The sequence below is a fragment of the Sus scrofa genome, chromosome 2, assembly GCF_000003025.6.
Source record: "Sus scrofa isolate TJ Tabasco breed Duroc chromosome 2, Sscrofa11.1, whole genome shotgun sequence".
Classification (NCBI taxonomy): Eukaryota; Metazoa; Chordata; class Mammalia; order Artiodactyla; family Suidae; genus Sus; species Sus scrofa.
Window position 1 is genome coordinate 85,542,123 of NC_010444.4, and position 21,235 is coordinate 85,563,357.

A 21,235-nucleotide genomic window follows, 5' to 3' on the forward strand; every position below is an offset into this window, starting at 1 on the left:
TACGTCGTTGTAAACTAAATGAATCATGGAAAGCCAACTTTTTTAAAAGAAGTTAAGACTGTTGTAAGAGCCTGTTGACTTTGAAAATTCTTCATCAGTGTCACATTGGTCTGAATTTGTTGTCGGGGCTTGGCCAGCACTTGGTTTCATGATGTTTTGTTTTACCATAGCTCAACATATTCTGAGCCGTTTAATAATGCTATAGTGTCAGATAACTAGGGCCCCCCCAAAAACACTGTTTGTTTAAACTAAAATCACAATACGGCATTAAAACACAGAGGACTCCCTTTATCTCGTGGGTATTGATTGATAAGCAGGTTTACAATAAGCTTTTTTTGTTAATAGTAAAATTTACATAATATAAAATTTACCATCTTAATCATTATTAAATGTACAGTCATGTTAAGTAAACTCACATTGTTGTGTAACATGTATGCTTTTATGAGTAGATATATTCTGGAGGATATAATTTAATGTGTGGTGTTTAAAAAGTTATAAAATTTTTTCCTATAATTAATGAATCTTAAATGCTGAGCCAGACATCCCAATAACCTGTTGACTATAAAATGCAGCAAGGGAGTTCCCTTCGTGGCTCAGTGGTTAAGGAACCCGACTAGGAACCATGAGGTTGCAGGTTCCATCCATGGCCTTGCTCAGTGGGTTAAGGATCTGGCGTTGCCATGAGCTGTGGTGTAGTCACAGACATGGCTCAGATCTGGTGTTGCTGTGGCTGTGGCATAGGCTGGTGGCTACAGCTCCACTTAGACCCCTAGCCTGGGAACCTCCATATGACGTGGGTGTGGCCCTGGAAGAGACAAAAAATAAGTAAATAAATAAATAAAATGCAGCAAGAATCAGAAAATGCACATTTTGTGAGACTTAAGGGTGAGGAAAAAGGCAGGAAGAAATTGATGTATGTAAACTTTTCACTCCTTGATTAAATTACATCACTCTGTGAGTTTTACAATCAAAAGTCACTGTTTAATGTATCAACAAAATAATACATGGTAGCAGAAACTGGAATAGAATGCTATTTTATTTTAGAAATAATAACGAAAAAAACCACAAAACACTCAAGAGACAGTACTTTTTTGTTAATTTATAATTTCCTAGGAATCATCTAAGTTTAGGACTGTATTACTTGATTTACAGATGGCCTACTTTCTGTTAAGTTAATCCATATGCAATTCCTATGTTGCACCTGGCTGTTTAATTGGAGGTAGAACTGTGGCCATGCTGTAAATATCCTATTTTCCAGGCTTCTAGTGAGCAGTTGAAAGGGAGACCTTAAGCTGGTAGGATTTAGTTTTTACTCTTGGTTTTTGCATTTAACTCCAGCAACTGTTGACTTAAATTACTTTGTTTACAAAGTCTCTCTTTGGTTCGGCTTACAGAGTTAATACTTTCAGCTTTGGAGTGGGATTCTAACTTCCTTCTCATCTGGGTACAAGTTTATATGGCGCTTCTTCTACACTGATAAGTTATGACAGAGTTTGGTAAATAGCCTTCCAAAAAAAAACAGAGAAAGGAGTTCCCTGGTGGCCTAGGGGTTAAGGAGCTGGCATGTCTCTGATGTGGTGTAGGTTTGATCCCTGGCCCAGGAACTTTCAAATGCTGAGGGCATTTCAAAAAAACTTTCCAAAAAAACCCAAAAAAAACAAAAAAACAACTGAGAAAGACAGAAATGAACTTACGTGGAGCTTAGTTTTTAGGCTGAACTTTGGGAAGTGTTTGGGTTCTCTTTGGGTTAGAACAGAAAAAATACTTCCTGCTCCCATCTCTTCATTCCTCCTAAAGTTTTCCACTCCCCATCTTTGTTCCCTGTTGAAAACCCCCACATCCATTCTGCCAAGAAATGGAGACTCTTAGTAGCTCATGGCTGCCATGGCAGATCTGATCTCAGAAGCAGGAACCAAGCCTTCCTCAATGGACTTTGTTAGCCTGGAGGCTACAAGATGAAATAACAGCTATTTTGTCTCATTTTCAGAGCCCTTTCCACATTTATTATCCCCTGGTGGGCTCTGAAGGAAATAGGGTTGGAGCCTGCCAGAGAAGCTGGTCAATGCTATTTCTCCTTCCTACCCCAGTCCATCTTGAGTCCTAAATGATGTAGTTGGTTCATCACGGCTCCATTGCGCTACCTTCTGTCCATCATGTCTTGCTTTTAGGCTATCATACCCAATACTTATACCTACAAATGGGCGAATATTGTCTCTTTTTTTAAGTGGAATATCTTATCTTCTCTAAAAATATTTAATTTCTACTGAAAATAAAATTTACATTAATCTTAGACAAGTGCCTATGAAATGCAGTTACTGTCTGGAAGTTATGTTTAATTACAATATATGCCCGCACCACATTTATAGTAAAATCATCAGAATCGACCCCAAAGTAAGAATAATAGCTCAATACCTTTTCATTGCTGCTCCCACTTCCTTACTGAAGCTCTCCTTAACTACTTAGTCTTTTCTCTCCTGGCAACTCAACACTCCTACTATAAATTAATTTCTTCATGGCCATTTCTAGATTGTGTATCTATAGTGAACAGTGTACTGATCACATTGTATTATAATTGTTAGATGCATCGGTCTCATTTACTAAACTGTTGGCTCCTCGAGGGCAATCACTGTTTCTGTTTGGATATTTTCATTCTTATTTTTGTCCCTTGTTTGATAAATGTCACCTATCCTTGTTTCCCACAAATTACAAGTATCCCATGGCACACTCGGTCACCTTGGGAACCACAGTTACTGAGTGACTGGAGGAGAGGGTATTTGATTGACTAGGGTAGCCGGAGAAGGCTTTTTTGGGAGAAGGTGGCATTTGAATTGAGGCCTGAATGATCAGAAGAAACCAACAGCTGTGCAGCTGGGGTCAAATGGTGTGGTCTGAGGGAGGCTGGTGTGAAGGTCTGGAATGGGGTGGAGAAGAGTGAGGGGAAGCCAGAGGGGTCAGCAAGGCCAGATCACCAGATCCCCAAGTCCATGGGAAGAGAGTGTTGTGTCCCTTGAACTGCTGGAGAAAACCTCAACCTCTGAAGGAGTTGACGTCGTGGGATGGGATCTCACTTTCGAAGGGGTCATCTGATTTTCTGTAAAGGACCACTGTCATCGAAGCCAAACTTGGGAGCAGTGAAAGCAAATAGGAGATGGATGCAGCTCTCCTGGGAAAGAGGATGGTGGGCTGGAAAAAAGGCGCAGCCAGGGGGAAGGGAAAACTGGTCTGATTTGGAATCTGTTTCATCAGTAGCTTGTACGGTACGTGTCAGTGCTTGGTAGTTGCTAAGTAAGAGTTTGTGGAAGTTATATTAAAATTCCTCCTGAGGAGTTCCCATCGTGACACAGTGGAAACCAATCTGACTAGGAACCATGAGGTTACAGGTTCGATCCCTGGCTTCACTCAGTGGGTTGAGGATCTGGCATTGCCATGAGCTGTGGTGTAGGTCGCAGATGCGGCTCGGATCTGGAGTTGCTGTGGCTGTGGTGTAGGCTGGCAGCTGTAGCTCCGATCGGACCCCTCGCCTGGGAACCTTCATACGCTGTGGATGTGGCCCTAAATAGACAAAAGACAAAAATAAAAATACAAATAAATAAAAAATAAAAATAAAATGCCTCCTGAAAAGCAGTTATTAATTCTATTTCATCACCACTCATTGTTCTTTCTTTTCTTCTGTGACAACTTTCCCAGGACCCTCACAGCGCTTCCAAAATTCTGTGGCTGGATGAGATACAGCATGCAGTCAATGAGGCCAACAAGGACAAGGACAAAGCAAAACAATGTAAGACCCCCACCTATTTGCTGGCCCAACTTGCCTTGCCTGTCTCTGGTTATGCTGTTGAATTTTGATTTTCATGCATGATTTTTTTAATGTGTGCAGTTTTTAATTTCTGAAAAGATAAGGATTCTCCTACCAATTTTAGTTCTTGAGTGCATGTGTATTCAAAAACAAAGTTGGTTGGGTACACTGTTTTTTTGCAATTAGGTACTAGCACCAGCAAAATCCGAGGTTGTTGCTGAACAAAATCCAGAAAGTGGAAAACAATTTTGAAACTCTTAAATTTATTCAAGCCCTATTTTATCTTGATCATTAGAAAACGGGACCACTTCTGCTTAATAAATGCCTATCTTTCCTTCCATGCTTTTGATTGTAATAGGGTTTTCCAGAGAAGCAGAAGTCCATGTGTATTTTTTTCAGGAAAAAACAGAACTACATATGTATATATATATTTTTTTTTCCCAGTTCTCTGGAAAGTATATAGTATGTGTACTATATATAAACACATATGTATGGAGAAAGAAAGAAAAGAAAAAGAGGGACATTTATAGTATGTGTACTATCTATAAACACATATATTGGAGAAAGAGAGAGGGACATTTATTTTAAGGAAGTAGTTCATGCAGTTGTGGGGAGGCTGGCGAGTCCAAAATCTGTAGGGCGGGCTGGCAGAGGCCAAGTGGCTCATCACCAAAGTCAGGTGGGTGTGGTTGCTATGATGGGCAGCAGAGTCAAAGCAGTGATTAGAATAATCTGACGCACAGAGACCTATGGAATTTGCTAATTGATCGTGGTGTTCCTAGATGTGAAATAGACAAATAGTCCATTCAACTTGTTCTTGATTCGTACAAGTGGAAGAAGAGTTCTAAGTCAAGTGAATAGAAGTATAGCTTGAATCATAAAGAAACAGAAGGTCATGGGGCCTCCATCAGTTCCCAGACTTGAGCATATACAGACCCAGAACCCCTTGACTGAAGGAGGGGCCGGGCCCTCTTAGGGAAGGACTCTGCTGCACTACCAGCATCTTTCTCCCAGGTTTCCCCCTAAGAGACCTATGGCTTTTTACTGTGGTGACTGCTGGGGGGCCAGGGGGTGGGGCTGGGAGGACGTAATCAGACTTTTTGGAGCTTCTTGGATACCGGCCCTGAACTGACACTAACTCCAGGAGACCCAAAACTGCACTGTGGTCCACCACTCAGTGTAGGGGCTTGTGAAAGTCAGGTGAGCAATGGGGTGTGGCTTAGGTTGGTCCACGGTGGGTCTAGTGGGTCCTCAAACCCACGCTGGGATTATCTCCCCAGATCCAAACTGCATAAATGGGACTAGACCTACTCATCAATTGGCAGAACCCTCACAGAGTCTCACGTGATAGTTTTTAATTTTGAATATCTATTTTCATAGAGGAATAAGAAGATGATGGACATGCCAATCTAAAATAGCATCAAGACGGCTCTTTTAACATTCCACAGATATAAATAACCTGCATAAATTAAGGTTCCTGAAAGTGTAGTTCATTAACCTATCCATTCATGGCATAATTAGACTCTGTCCTGTTGCACAAGGTCTTAGAATGATGTTGCGATGCCTTGTCTTGCTCCAAAGATGTGCTTTTAAGCATTGCAGGCATCTGTGAGGAACATCTGGTTTTTATTTCCTTAGCCTGGAAAAATATGTGTATTTCTCCAACCTGAACTTTGTTATACCCCTTAGGATCTTTGAAATCTTTCTGTTCTAGCACTCTAATCCTTAAGAATAAAATAAAATAAAATTGAGCTGTGTACACAAGAGATTTATTTAAATTTCTACACAAGACCAAAGGCAATCATAGTTTGAAGAAACACTTTGAACAAATTAGATTGTCCTTTAGGCACTCAGCTTGAAAAGGTTACGGTTTTTCTCTGAGAGATCAAATCGATTTAGGAGTTGTTTCATTCCTTTTATTCTGTATTTTTCTTCTTCTTTTTTGTCTTTTATTTTATGTATGTATGTACGTATTTTTTAGGGCCTTGCTCTCGGCAGACGGAGGTTCCCAGGCCAGGGGTCAAATGGGAGCTGTAGCTGCCAGCCGCAGCCGCACCAGATGTGAGCCGCATCTGCGACCTACACCACAGCTCATGGCAACACTGGATCCTTAACCTGATGAGCTGAGTGAGGCCAGGGGTTGAACCTGTGTCCTCATGTATGCTAATCAGATTTGTTTCCTCTGAGCCATGTCGGGAAGTCCTATTCTGTATTCTTCTTATATTTGACTTGCAATCCTTGTTGATCCTGTTGAGGCTCTCAGCTCTATTTGCTACAGATATAAAAGATTTTCTCAAACATGTGCGATTTTGTACTCCACACTTGCACATTTAAAATCCTGTCTTCTAACGAATCTAACTAGGAACCAGGGGGTTTCGGATTTGATCCCCAGCCTCACTCAGTAGGTTAAGGATCCGGCATTGCCATGAGCTGTGGTGTAGGTCGCAGACATGGCTTGGATCTGGCGTTGCTGTGGCTGTGGTGTAGGCTGGCAGCTGCGGCTCTGATTACACCCCTCCCCTGGGAACCTCCATATGCCACGGGTGCGGCCTACAAAGCAAAAAAACAATAATAATAATAATAATAATAATAATAATATAAAATCCCTTCTACTTCTTTCCTATCCTGTGAAGGAGTAGATATAGTGTGTTCTATGATACATAACAACAAAAAGATGTTCCAAAGATAAAATCATCTATATTCTCACAACGAGAATGAGAATTTTCCAGTTTCTTCAAAAAGGAATTTAATCTTGCTTTTTAAAGCATTCTTCGTCTTTTTTATGAAGACTTGAATAACAGAGTCTCATCACATGTTGCCATTACCGAACCCACTCCTAGATAATATGATAAAAGAAAATGTGTTGGCCCATATGTTTTACCACAGGCAATATTTGAAAGGGCAGAGCAACTCAAGACTCCTTCATTTTGGCCCAGTGTCCATTTTCACTGGAGCATCTTGCTGTCTTAAAGTAAGTTTGTTTCCACGTTTGATTCCTTAGAGCAACACTTTTCAATCTTTTTTCCATTATTGCAACTTAGAATGGATTTACAGGAGTTCCCGTCGTGGCGCAGTGGTTAACGAATCCGACTAGGAACCATGAGGTTGCGGGTTCGGTCCCTGCCCTTGCTCAGTGGGTTAACGATCCAGTGTTGCCGTGAGCTGTGGTGTAGGTTGCAGACGTGGCTCGGATCCTGCGTTGCTGTGCCTCTGGCGTAGGCCGGTGGCTACAGCTCCGATTCAACCCCTAGCCTGGGAACCTCCATATGCCGCGGAAGCGGCCCAAGAAATAGCAACAACAACAACAACAACAACACAAGACAAAAAGACAAAAAAAAAAAAAAAAAAGATGTAAAGCAAACATATTTTTGGATCTCTGGGGAGTTTGGGGGGAGGTTTTTTCATTTATTCCTTAGCAGAAACATACCTGACTTTCTGGTTAGCATTTATCTGTCGATTCTCAACTACCTGGAACTTGATCACAACCCAGAAATGAAGAAAAAAAAATACAATCAAAATATATGTCTCAAAGCCTGTACACTGCAAGTGATTTTCTCGACTCAGCGGGGACCTCTTAGAGAGCACCTTTGAGCCTGTTTATTCTTCGCTTAGGCGTACAGCTCATCTGCTAGTTGTGTTTCTTTCCAACTCAGGGTATGTCAGAAGCCATGATTTACCAAGACGTTAGGTGTTGGGGCTGTGCTTTGCAGGCACTCAGGCAGGAGCAAGAAGTGACAGCTGACAGTGACATTAGAGGAAAGCTAAAAAGAAGATTTGAAGCCATTTGGTGCAGGAGCAAAGTACCCCCAGACACCTCCATAGTCCTTGAAATGATCACACTGTATTATAGCAAAGTATAATTGGAATGACATGAAGGACTCTTCCAGTAGCTCTCAGCAAACATTAAGCATCTAATATGTAGCAGGGACTGTGGGTAAAGTGATATGAGCAGGATAGAAACTATTCTGTTAGGGCTTTCCCCAGGGCTTATTCCAAGATTTTCATGGCATACGGTTCTGTTTAGATGAAAGTTGGTCTCTGAAGGAGTCAACCTCCGTTATCTGGAAAATTAACCCATGGACCCATGTCTTGCACAACAATACCAACATCTGCTAGAAATGTACACCTTTATGATACCCATCTTTGAAGGAAAAGAGCAATTCACTGGATTCAGTGAGGCCATCGGATGTAATTCACATGAGGAGCCTTTGTCATTTCCTTGTTCTTTCCAGTTCTCTCAGACCACAGACTTTTCAAACACCAGGACTACATTTTTCTCGCCTGCAAAGCTTTCCTGCAGCCGAGGAAAGGGGGCAACGCACCTGTTCCTATTAACTTCTCTATGCAAAAGAACATCCCACTGTAGCTTTTCTTCAGCAACCGCTGGGGCAGGCCGAGGAAGGTCTTCGCCTTCACGTGTTCCTCCAGATGTGCATGACTCAGATTTGTGGCTGTTAGACTCTGTTTTTCTTATGTCAGGCTTCACGGTTCTGTGACAACAATATACCATTCAGTGTCGGTATGATAGAGCTTGGTATATCTGTTGTTTTGAAACAAGCAAACAAATAAATACCCATCTCTTTGCTCTTTGTCTCAAAATGTTTTTTCACCTAGAAAGTACTTTAACCTGGTTTTTTCCATTTTTTCATTCTACCTTTTTTTTTGGGGGGGGTGTCTTTTTAGGGCCTCATAGCATATGGAGATTCCCAGCCTAGGGGTCGAATCAGAGCTACAGCTGCCGGCCTATACCACAGCCATAGCAGTGCCAGATCCAGGGATCAAACCCGTGTTCTCATGGATCCTAGTGAGGTTCGTGACCCCTGAGCCACAATGGAACCCCCTTGTTCTACCGTTCTAACTCAGTATATTTACAGGTTGTAAAGACATTAGGCCCATTGGTTGGGCCAGAATATCCTTACCTGGAACTAACGTGGATGAGAAAGGATTCATCACATTAACTTTTTTCTTTCTTTTTTTTTTTTTTGTCTTTTCTAGGGCCGCACCCACAGCATATGGAGATTCCCAGGCTAGGGGTTGAATCAGAGGTATAGCCTCTGGCTTACACCAGAGCCACAGCAACGTGGGATCCGAGCCACATCTGTGACCTACATACACCACAGCTCACAGCAATGCCAGATCCTTAACCCACTGAGCAAGGCCAGGGATAGAACCTACAACCTCATGGTTCCTAGTCGGATTTGTTAACCACTGAGCCATGATGGCAACTCCCACGTTAACTTCCTTTAGGCAACCAGAAGCCCAATGTGGTTTTATTCTATGGGGAGAGGCAGAAATTTGCAATGGGATAACATGCTCTCAAGGTCTAAGTTGGTTCCAGAATTGAGGTTCTGGATTCCATTGCACACATCCATCAGCTGTACCTGTTGCCTCTCCAGGACATTCATTCAGGTTGCTAAGGACAATCTTGAAGTAGAGAATATCTGGATTTCCACAGCCTGGATAGCACTTCACATGTTCTAAAATAAACATGTGTCTTCATTAAGCCAGTTTTCAAATACTGATTAATGACCTGCATAGAGGCTGCTTGCCTATTATCTCTCTGTGTTCATCCCATTTCACAGATTGCTGCAGTGGCAAAACTTAGTGCCTTGATACCACCCAAGAGTAACCAGAAAATACTGCGATTTTTGATAAGTTGTGCTCCTGTGGAATTTTAGTCCTCTTGCAGCCTAAACAGTTGGGGACTGTCCTGGGCGTATGTAGTACATGCTCTCAACAAGTAAACAAGCTAATAGCAATGCATTCCTAAATGGTCGAATTCTATCTTTGCGTGCCTCTGGGCTGAGTGGACGATAACCATTAACTGGTACATTTCTTTTTCATTACTCAGGGGTCACACTGGTCGTTGACGTTAATCAGTTTTTGGAGAAGGAGAAGCAAAGTGACATTTTGTCTGTTTTGAAGTCTGCTGTTCCTAATACAAATGACATCATCCCTGAATGTGCCGACAGGTACTATGATGCCCTGGTGAAGGCAAAAGACCAAAAATCTAACGGTGGTAAGCTGCTGCTTTGTTTAGCCCAAACTAAATATCATTTTGAATATAATGGTTTCTGTGTTATCTTAATTTTAAGACGAGTAATCACTTTCAAATGACCCTTTCTAAAATGTTTGTCATCTCTGGCAAAGGACATTTTTCAGGTGATTCTTCTCTTTGGTTGTCTTTTGGAAAGCTGCGATTAACTTGGTACCTTTGTGTGGGCGCCATATACTTGAGAAAGTAGAATATTAAAGGAGACTTCGCTTTCTCTAGGTCTTGCTTTTGAGCCATTGCTCCAGTGATACCAACTGATTTTTACTAATATTTCTGTCCATCCTTTTTGAAACAAATGATACCTAATTGTACAATAGGAAGTAGAAGTATAAGCGTGATCTTGACAGTACAAGATAAAGTGCAATGAACTGGTCTCCTCTAATCTTGGCAAATGTTTATGCCTCTTCAATCCAATGGCAGATCATAAAGTATTCGCTCTGGAAAGTATCTTTTAGGTCATGAGTTTAAGACTTATTTTTTAGGTTTAGAAGAATCACAGTTATGAAGCTTTGGACAGAGGGAGAAAATGCCTGGCTCAAAGACATTAATTTTTGGTGGAGACAATCCATCATCTCTCTAATAGATTTTTATTGAGCCCTTGCTGTGTCCCAGTGTCAAAGGTCAAGGTATCTCCTGATTCCTAGGCTAGTGTTTCTTTGTCACTTCATGGGTCATGTTCATTGTACTTTTCGTCTTTAGGCAACTGCTGTGACAGTAGTTGGAAGCAAAACTTAAGGGAAATTTAAAAAAAATTTTTTAGCTCAGTTGGAGGTATGTCCAGAAGTACCCTATGTCCTCCCTTATAAATTAATCTGATGTATTTCTAACTTCAGTATTTCATCCTCCAAATTTTCTGTTAGTGAACTGGGATTCTCTTCTGCTTGGCATCTAATTACCCTTGAGCCCCTTCACATCCCTTTATCAAGAGTTGCTCGGATCTGGCATTGCTGTGGCTGTGGTGTAGGCTGGCGGCTGTAGCTCTGATTTGACCCCTCGCCTGGGAACCTCCATATGCTGCGGGTACGGCACTAGAAAAGACAAAAGACCAAAAAAAAAAAAAAAAAAATACTCACAAACTTGTATAGGCAGAACCACTAGTTAATTTCAGAACATTTTTATTATACCAAACAAAGCCCCTTACCTATTAGCCATTACTCTCAACCCTCAGCCCCAGAGAACTCCTAATATGTTTTTCTGTCTCTATGGTTTTGCCTATTCTGGACATTTCACAGTTCATCTATGTTGTAATAGATATCTGTTCTTCCTTTCTTTTTATGGCTGATAATATTCCATTGTGTGAATATGCCACATTTTGTTTATCCATTCATCAGTTGGTAAATTTTGGATTTTTTTCCCTCCAGTTTTGGCTACCCTGCCTGTCACTTCTGTGAACATTTGTGTACAAGTTTTGTATGGACATATTGATGTTTATATATTGATTTTGTATCCTGCAGCCTTGCTGGACTCATCTATTCTAGTAGTTTTTTAGTGGATTCCTTGGGCTGTCACCTGTTTTTATAAATAATTTTTTTATTGTAATCCTGCTACACTGATTAACTTATATATTGTCTCGGGCTGCTTTCCTGCTACAGTGGCAGTCAAGTATTGAGTGAGAGACCTACAGCACACAAGACTAAAAATCTTTCCTCTCTGTAAATATTTTCCGTCTTGTGTGCTATAGGTCTTGTTCTGGAAGGAAGGCAGAGAAGCTTTCTAGGCAGTTGAAGGCTTTCATTGCTAATAGAGCTGTGCACGTTGTTTGGCGGAGTGAACAGCGACAGAATGCTTTATTCTTGCCTCTTTCATCTCTTATTCTAAGATGGCTTTTTTTCCCCCAAACACAAGTATTCACTCTTAAGTAGATCACTCAACCTCATAACTCAGTTTAGGTCTTATATGGTGATAGTTTTGTCTGGAAAGCATCTAGAAAGACTGTCTTCTTATAGGATGCTCACCACCTCCTAACTAGCTGGAATCTTTTGCTTTTATGGCTCCTCAAAGGCCCATAATTAGTCTTATCCTTAAGTAGTAAAGCAGCTACATTTTTTTTTCTTTTTTGTTTTTTTCTTTATAGGGCCATACCTGCAGCAATTGGAAGTTCCCAAGCTAGGGGTCAAATTGGAGCTGCAACTGCCAGCCTACCCAACAGCCAGGTCTGAGCCTCATCTCTGACCTACACCACAGCTCTTGGCAATGCTAGATCCTTAACCCACTGAGCGAGGCCAGGGATTGAACCCACATCCTCGTGGATACTAGTCAGATTTGTTACCACTGAGCTACAACAAAAACTCCCCAACTACATTCTCAGGAAAAATACTTGGACCCTATTCTGTAGATGTTCTCCTCAGCCTCTAATCTGACTAAAAACTCAGACTTAATGTGAAAATGATAGAATTCTCTTTTTCTATTTTCTATTTTCCAGTGCCATCCCTACCCAAATAAAGCCTTATAATGCAGTTGGCTTTTAACCAATTAAGAACTTTTTTACTTCTCAGTTCTTATGAAAATAAAAGAAGCTAACCATTTTCACCATCTTTATTTGTCTTCTTTTGGTCCCACTGACAGAGTTGCCTCAAAAAGGGTGTCGAAGTAGATGCAAACTATTGATTTGGAGTGGATGAGCAATGATAGCACAGAGAACTATATCTAGTCACTTACGATGAAGCATGATGGAGGATAATGTGAGAAAAAGAGTATACACACACACACATATATATATACGCACAACTGGGCCACTTGGCTGTACAGCAGAAATTGATACAACATTATAAATCAACTATGATTTTTTAAAAAGTGTGTTCATTCTTCTGAAAGTATTTGTAAATCTGACTACTATTGGTGATTGAAAATATAATGATTACTTGAGGTCATCCTGATTTGATTGTACAATATATTTTCTAGTAGACCAGTATTTCTCAGCAGCTAACAGCTGTGTGACTGCTCATTCGAAGAGATATACCTCTCTTCCAGGACCTTGACAGAACAGTTGAGGGACATTTAAAACCAAATAAAGGGGAGTTCCCGTTGTGGCATAGCAGAAATGAATCCAACTAGGAACCATGAGGTTGCAGGTTTGATCCCTGGCCTGAATTCAGTGGGTTAAGGATGCCATGAGCTGTGGTATAAGTCGCAGATTAGGCTTGGATCTGATGGTGCTGTGGCTGTGGTTTAGGCTGGCGGCCACAGGTCCAATTTGACCCCTAGCCTGGGAACTTCCATATGCTGTGGGTGTGGCCCTAAAAAGACCAAAGACAAATAAATAAATAAATAAATAAATAAATAAATAAAACCAAATAGAGATCAACACACATTAAAAGGCCTTCATGTTATCTCTGCTTAGTTATTTGAATCCATTGAAATATTCTTTGACCTTTGATTTGCCTATAAAGGCAATCAGTCTAATGCTCCTTCTTGGCAGCTTATCTTGGTCTGGGTCAGAAGTTTTTATTTTGATTTTTACTGTTGTTTTTGGCTCTTTGGCCTGGGAAAAGAATCGACCAGTCAACATAACTAATGGATTGTTAAGTAGGAAGTGTAGCCTGTGAATTTGTGAGGAGGAGATATCCTTCTTGACCAACTTAAGCCATGATTGCCATAATTTTTCTTAGTATGTCCCTGCTTACCACACACACACATGCACACACACAAATTGAATTCTTACATTTTTTTTTTTTTCTCATTTTGTGGTTGTGGTGAGCAAGATGAGTCAGGAACCAGGAATTTTCCTCCTCCCTCCTTGGTGACCTTGGTGGTTGCATATGCCACTTTGTGCTTTTGATAAAGTTGTCTGATAAAGACCTTCTACTTTGGTTTAGCACAGATCATTGACCCCCCCCCCCCGCCTTAAATAATGTTACAGCCCTTGAAGATCATTCCTTTTCAAAGAAGTTGCTGCCAAGACTCTTACTAAACAAAGAGAATTCTTCCTGATTGGGCTCCCCTCTCTACTTGTGGTGCTGTTCACATCTACCTAGGATGTCCATGCCTTATTGGCTTTTCTTCCTTGTTGGCCATTTGTAACTCCTATCATCCTCATGAAAAATTTGGGATCCGAAGCTAGCATTAGGCATCAGTCTTTCCTCCTTTTTTTCTTTGGCTTGGCAGGGAGCTGCCATTGAATACACAGAATTCATTTCTTTCTAATGAGTCATGTCCGATGCTATTAACTTAGACTCTCTGAATGCCTGGTGGAAAACATAATCATTCAATTATTTTCCTTGTTGAAGAAACTACATTCATGTTGAAAGGTCCGTGGTTCCTCTTTGATCTTTAACAAACCTTTTCTCTTTAGTGTCTGCTGAAGGTTCATGGCTCAAACTCACCCTGCAGGACAAATACGATTACTACTACAACATCGATTCACAAGAGAGTTCCTGGGTCCCACCTGAATCCTTCCTACCTAAAGAATCATGGCTCACAGGAAAAGAAATTAAGGTAGGAGGCAAAAATGTACTGTATAAAGAGAAGTGTGATTGCTTTTCTATTTTGGAATCACGGAATTGATGGGAAGAACGAATTTCTTTGAAGACGGGATTTGGAGTAAAATCTTCATGAGCTGCAGGTGGATTTGGCTGCATGGTTATTGGCTTTTAGAATGTTCTCCCTATGCGTAGCAACACCAAACAGAGCAGGGGGGCAGAAAGCTCTTGCAGCTTATTTAGGATGGCAGATTATCATAAGAAATCAATCTCCAGGTTTTCTTTGATACCAGACCTCAATTATTTAATTCCTCGGTTGTCCATATTCAGAATGTGTTCTTTCTCCCCACCTGCCTCCACACCCCCACTCCCTACCTCAGCCTACAGCAAAGATGAGTAGATCCTCTACAAGTGAGTAATGCTTCTCAGGGAGAAATACTCTTGAAGGAATGTTCACCAGGATTGCTTTGGACTTGAGACCAAACGTTGGACCCAGAGGATGTGAACGTTGCTATTTGAGCCAGGCGTAGGAGTATTTTGAAAGAGAAAATACTTCTACTAATTGAGTTCTGTTTGGGGACAAAATAAAAAACAAAACCACAAACCTAGATCTTAGAGAACTGTTGCAAGTCACCAGCATCAGAAATAGTGCAGTATAGAAAAATTGGGGACAAAATCACCAGTGCATTATTCACTAAAACTCAGAGAAGAAAACTGGGGGCTTGGGGCTGACAATGCCACAGAAATCCTGGATGACAAGAAGAGAGTGAAGATAGTGTTATTTATTAACTCACTTCCAGTGTTTAAAGATCCCACACTTTACAGGAAAATGGTATTGTGGCCATGAACTAGTAGTGCTACTTTGTTGAAAAATGATATCTCGGCCAGTATTTAAAGACCAAACTCTGTGACCGAAAAGATGTATCAAGCTGTGAAGAAGCAGCATTTGAAGGATTAAAATCCAAAAACTGCTCGGGTACCAAAGATGCCCTGGGTACCACTTTGTGAAATGGAGCGTCAGGATTAATAAAAAAGTGGAGGGTCTCTGCTCTTAAAAACATTTATATTCTGGATAATCTAAAATTACTGATTTGACTCAAGAATGCATACCTGGAGTTCCCGTCATGGCTCAGTGGTTAACGAATCCGACTAGGAACCATGAGGTTGCCGGTTCAATCCCTAGCCTTGCTCAGTGGGTTAACGATCCGGCGTTGCCGTGAGCTGTGGTGTAGGTCAAAGATGCGGCTCGGATCCCGTGTTGCTGTGCCTCTGCCGTAGGCCGGTGGCTACAGCTCCGATTAGACCCCTAGCCTGGGAACCTCCATATGCCGTGGGTGTGGCCCTAGAAAAGACAAAAAAACAAACAAAATAAATTAATTTTTTAAAAAAAGAATGCATACGTGTCTTCTCTTAAAGGTATTTATGCATCTTTTATATGATTTCACGTTTAATTGTTTAAATTTAACAGTCCATTGAGACTAGTCCAACTGGATAAGAGGCATCCTTCATAGATGTAAGTCCATACCATGCTTTGCTTATGTCTCTTAAAGATCAAAGTAAACCCAGTTCATCACCCACATGAAGACTTCTCACAGGCCCCCTTCTTTTTTTCTCTTCCATCTTAGCTTCTCCGTCTGCACACAGTAGTGCTTGTTTTCCCTCTCCCACCCCCTTTTCTTCTGCTCCAAGTCTTATATTTTCTACCAAAGTTATTAGGAGTTCTCCCCTGCTCATTGCAGGGATCTGCCTCCTCTGACCTGGGCACTTCAGTCTTTCCCTCAGGAGACAGAGGAGGCGATGCATCTTCTTACTGTCATCTTCCTGGTCCCCTTTGCCTTCCGTGGAGCCCAGGCCTCACACCTGGTCCCTGCCAGCATCATTCATACATTTCCGCCTCCACGTCCTGAAACCTTTCAACTGCATTCTCATACCAGCTCAACAAACAGTTTAAAGGATGCCCAAACCAGGAATCGCTAAGGAAGAAGCTAAGCCAGGTCATCCCTTGGCTCTGGTCAAATCTCTTTTCACACCAAGCCAGACAGAGCTCTCCAGGTCATTTTCTGAAAAATACCATTTCCAGAAGCTGTTCTGTATGCTCCTTTCACCTGATGTGTGAGGTGTAACCATAAGAAATGTCTCTTGCCAGGACATTATTGAGGAAATCACAGCAGACTACATCCGTGAGAAGATGTGGTCTGCTCCTGAAGATATGCTTCTTCGCTTTCAAGCCACAAGCTCAGGACCCCGTCTTAGGAAAGAGTTTGAAGCTAGGAAAGCATTTTTGTACGATCAAGAAGAGCATGTGGTCAAAATACAGGTATGTGAATCACCTACCACTTGTTACAGAAAACTGTCATGTTCCCTGGAAATGTTTTGTTTGATAATAGGACCGTCAGCAACCAGCATTCGAATAAACAAATCTGCCTGCGGATTTTGACCTTAACCAGTGCACCTGAGTCTTTTTGATGAAAGACTCTGCGATAAGAAGGATGTTGAATGACTTTATACCTGTGGTCTTTTTGGAAAATATTCACGGTACTGTGAATCATTGGAGTCAGTGGTATACGTGAGATCAGAGTTGAAATCCTGTTTCTCTAAAAAGATGGATATCCTTGTGTCAGCTACTGTTGATCTTGGGTGCTTTAGAATTGGATATTTAGTAGTTCGTGGATGTTGTGTGGCATCTGAGTTTCTTTGCTCTTCTAATGCAAAGAACAGAAGAACTAATGAAATAGATGTAGCATCTCTGAGAGGGTCTTCTCTCTTACATGACCTCTCATTCGTCATTCCAGCCTGCAAGGGGCATCCTGATTCCCAGCCTTTTTGGCTGTGAGCAGTTCTTAAGCTTGCATGACTTGTCCGAACGTTCTGATTGGCAGGAGAGGAACTTGTTTGTCCTCTGTGTTCCCCAACACCTTCTACCAACCACCATGCTGGTTTCCAAAAGGCCTTGCGTGTGCCCATTTTTTGTGCGTCCAAAGTGATATTGTTGTTGATGGGCAGAGTTTGGTGGGGTTTTGCTTTGGCCAGTCACTCTAAAAATGTCTTAAATTGAAAGTTTTTAAGTTGAAGAGCCTCTCTTTTATGCTCATCGGTGTACTTACGTGCTTCCCCACCTATAACTGTGATATTGTGCAGGGTGGAAAATACGTCTTTAAAGCTTTTGTATTCGTGGGAGTTCCCATCATAGTGCAGCGGAAACAAATCTGACTAGGAACCATGAGGTTGGGGGTTCAATCCCTGGCCTCACTCAGTGGGTTAAGGATCTGGCATTGCCGTGAGCTGTGGTGTAGGTCAAAGACATGGCTTGGATCTGATGTTGCTGCGGCTGTGGTCTAGGCTGGTGGCCACAGCTCTGATTAGACCCCTAGTCTGAGAACCTCATATGCTTCAGGTGCAGCTGTAAAAAGCAAAATAAAATAAAATAAAATAAAGCTTTGGTATTCCTGTGTCTTGCATACGATAGGTGCTCAAACGTCTGAAATTGCTCAGAGCTTAAGATATTAGGAGGCAGGAGTGGTTAATTTTTTAATGGAAATTTCTTCCACAGACCTGATATTCAAAGGATTTTTTAGGTGAACCAGTAAGTTTTCTAGTGTATTCTTTCTTGAAACAAATGGCAGGAGGAACACCCAGGAAGTAAAGACAGTCCTAAAAATAGAATCATCTAACAATGCTATGGCTCTGCTTTGGCATGAAATCCCAAAAGTGTCAGCCATTGTGACACAGCTTGGACCAGCTTCAGGCTCTCCCGTGTGCCCGGAGCAGTGTTGCAGTTGGAAGCCATTCTGAAGAGCTCACCTGTATAAAATCCGTCTGATATTAGGACTCGGGGCCAAGGTCATGAGAGAGCTGGGGGAAGGACAGCCACCTGGAGCCCTCCCCCCGACTCCTTAAGTGGGGGCAGCAGGATTGAAGAAGCCATCACACTATGAAGTCACCCCATGATGATTTTTTTCTGCCTCTGCTGATAGTTTTCTAATAAGGAAGGCATGAGGTGCACAGGCAGGCTAGAGCCTGGAGATGACTATGAGCTGACCCAGAAAACAGAAGACCATGAACCGAAGGGAATCAGGCTAATCTCACTTTTTTGCCAAAGTGGCTCATTCACTCTGAAGTAGGGGAATGATGTGAAATCTGAAGATTTCCCTTCGTGGACCAGGAGCCTGGGCACCTCCATGTGCTGTGGGTGTGGCCCTAAAAAGATTAAAAAACAAAAACAAAAACAAAAAACAGCTTAGGGAAAGAATAGATGATTTAAAATACATTTTGTCGGAGTTCCCATCATGGCTCAGTGGTTAACAAATCTGACTAGTAATTATGAGGTTGCGGGTTCAATCCCTGGCCTCTCTCAGTACGGCTCGGATCCTGCATTGCTGTGGCTGTGGTGTAGGCTAGCAGCTGTAGCTCCAATTAGACCCCTAGCCTGGGAACCTCCATATGCCATGGGTGCAGCCCTAGAAAAGACAAAAAATAAAATAAAAATAAATAAATAAAATACATTTTGTCATATGGGAGTTCCCACTGTGGTACAGTTGGTTAATGATCCAGCTGGTCACTGTGGAGGTGCCAGTTCCTTCCCTGGCCTCAGTGAGTTAAGGATCCGGCGTTACTGCAGCATAGATTGCAGCTGCAGCTCGGATTCAATCCTAGCCTGGGAACCTACATGTGCCTTGGTTGCAGCCCCCCCAAAAAAATAAATAAAATACACTTTCTCATTTGAAAATGATAATACCTATTTTAATGCAGGGCTGTGGGGACTTAATGGGATAATTCACAGAAGAGACTTTGCCTGGTGTGTGCCTATAAAGTGCTCAACAAGTGTTTGAAATTAAAAAAAAAAAAAAAAAAAAACAATGGAGTTCCCGTCATGGCAGGAACAAATCTGACTAGTATTCACGAGGATGCAGATTTGATCCCTGGCCTCACTCAGTGGGTTAAGGGGCCAGCATTGCCGTGAGCTGTGGTGTAGGTCACAGACAGGCTTGGATCCTGCATGGCTGTGGCTGTGGTGTAGGCCAGTGACTACGGTTCCGATTCGACCCCTAGCCTGGGAACCTCCACATGCTGCAGGAGCGGCCCTACAAAAACAAAGTGTTTGAAATGCTCAGGTGACAGAGATAGTGACAGAGGACAGGTAGTAGGGAGCCAACATTGAGGCAGTAGGTGTGGCAAAGAAATCAGAAATATTTCAGGAAAAAAGTGTTAGCTACTATATATATATATTTTTTTTTTCTTAAACTGAAGAAAACTGAAATGCCACTTGGGAAAAATATATAGTATAATAAACACCAAAACTTAGCCCTGGGAGTTACTGCATTACTGACCTTTAGGCCAGGATACCTGGGCAAAGGGGAAAAAATAAGCTTCTTTGATACCAGTGCAGGTTGCCACGATCTGCGTGGAGTCTGGGGCCCAGAGGAAGGGGGTGACCTGATGGGACAGGCCTTCATCCCATTGTTTAAATGTCCTGACTGCTCTTGTAGGATTGTGTCTTTTAGCAGAAAGAGAAAAAGATAAACGTTTAAGGTTTTCTTGGCTCACAGAGCACAGGAGAATGTGTGCTTCCAAAGTTGGTAATTTGAGGAACTATCCGGTTACGGATCCTGCATTGTCATTGCTGTGGCTTGAATCGCTGCTGTGCCGCAAGTTTGATCCATAGCTGGGGAACTTCCACATGCCATGGGTGCGGGGAAAAAAAAAAGTTGGTAATTTAACTACTACTGTCCTGGGTGCCCAGTTATCAAGCAAGGCAACCAGTTTAGCCAGCCAGATCGTCTAGAGGTGGACAGTCAGAAGCTATAAAACAAAAGACCACAAACTAAAGGGAGTCATGCTGATCTCGTTTTTTTGCCAAAGTGGCTGATTCACTCTGAATTAAGGGAATGATGCGAAATCTGAAGATTTCCCTCCGTGGAACAGTTCAAACTGCATTGGCCCCAGACACAGTAGTCTTAACAAGTTCAGAGAGAAGGTCCCTAGCTGAGGGCAGCCACACCCTAGTTGAGGTCTAGGGAGCTTGAAAGATCCTTTGTTACAGCTACATTACACAGAAAAAAAAAAATATATATATATATATATATATATATATATATTTTTTTTTTCTTTTTACGGCTGCATTGCAGCAAATGGAAGTTCCTGGACCAGGGTCAAATCTGAGCTGCAAGCTGCCAGCCTACACCATAGCCACAGCAATGCCAGATCCGAGCCACATCCGCGATCTATGCCTCAACTTATGGCAATGCTGTATCTTAACCCACTGAGCAAGGCCAGGGATCAAACCCACATCCTCATGGATACTATGTCAGGTTCTTCATCCCCTGAGCCGCAGTGGGAACTCTAGAAAGTATATTTATGGTAACAAAAATAAAAACAAAAAGATGGCTATTGTAAATTTTCCCACAAGTTCTCATACCAGTTAAGAGAGACTGATATTTTTATAAATGCCTTCTGTCTGTAATTGTCTCTAAAAAGCTGTTTCTGAGTGGCTTTTTTTTTTTTTTTTAGAATTTTTGTTTCCCTTTGCATTTTTACCAACAACTTCTTCTAACTTTATACCTATAATTACTTTTAATAAAGAGCCTCTAGTTGGAAGCACCTGTTATCTCTGGGCCTTGCACAGGAGTTCCGCTGTTAGCACAGAATAAGAAAAGCCATTCCTGCTGGAGGTGAAACTATAAAAAGAACATTATGTTTTGACAAATAAAATAGGAAGCATATAGTATTCTCCTTCTGTAGATTAAAAACTCTAAGCCTAGCCAAGTTACCTTGGTTTGGAAAGGTAACAATAAAATTAAAATGCAGATTCCAGAACATCTACGTAATTGATAAAAGAGATGAAATATAAAATGAAATCTTCAGAAGAGTACTGTTGGTGAAGACGGAAACCTTAGGACATTAAAAACAGCACAAAATGGACTGATAGTTGCATTCAACCAGTGCAGAAATGCTTCAGTGTTAAACCTC

General features: G+C 41.7%; 1 protein-coding gene across 1 annotated transcript in view; it reads left to right on the forward strand.

Annotated features, from left to right (window-relative positions):
* Positions 1 to 21,235, forward strand: part of IQGAP2 (IQ motif containing GTPase activating protein 2) — a 339,223-nt gene that overhangs the window by 247,700 nt on the left and 70,288 nt on the right. Inside the window, 4 exon segments of the mRNA XM_021084462.1 lie at positions 3,688 to 3,778; positions 9,648 to 9,815; positions 14,143 to 14,285; positions 16,416 to 16,586. Coding sequence (XP_020940121.1) covers positions 3,688 to 3,778; positions 9,648 to 9,815; positions 14,143 to 14,285; positions 16,416 to 16,586 — 573 coding nt within the window.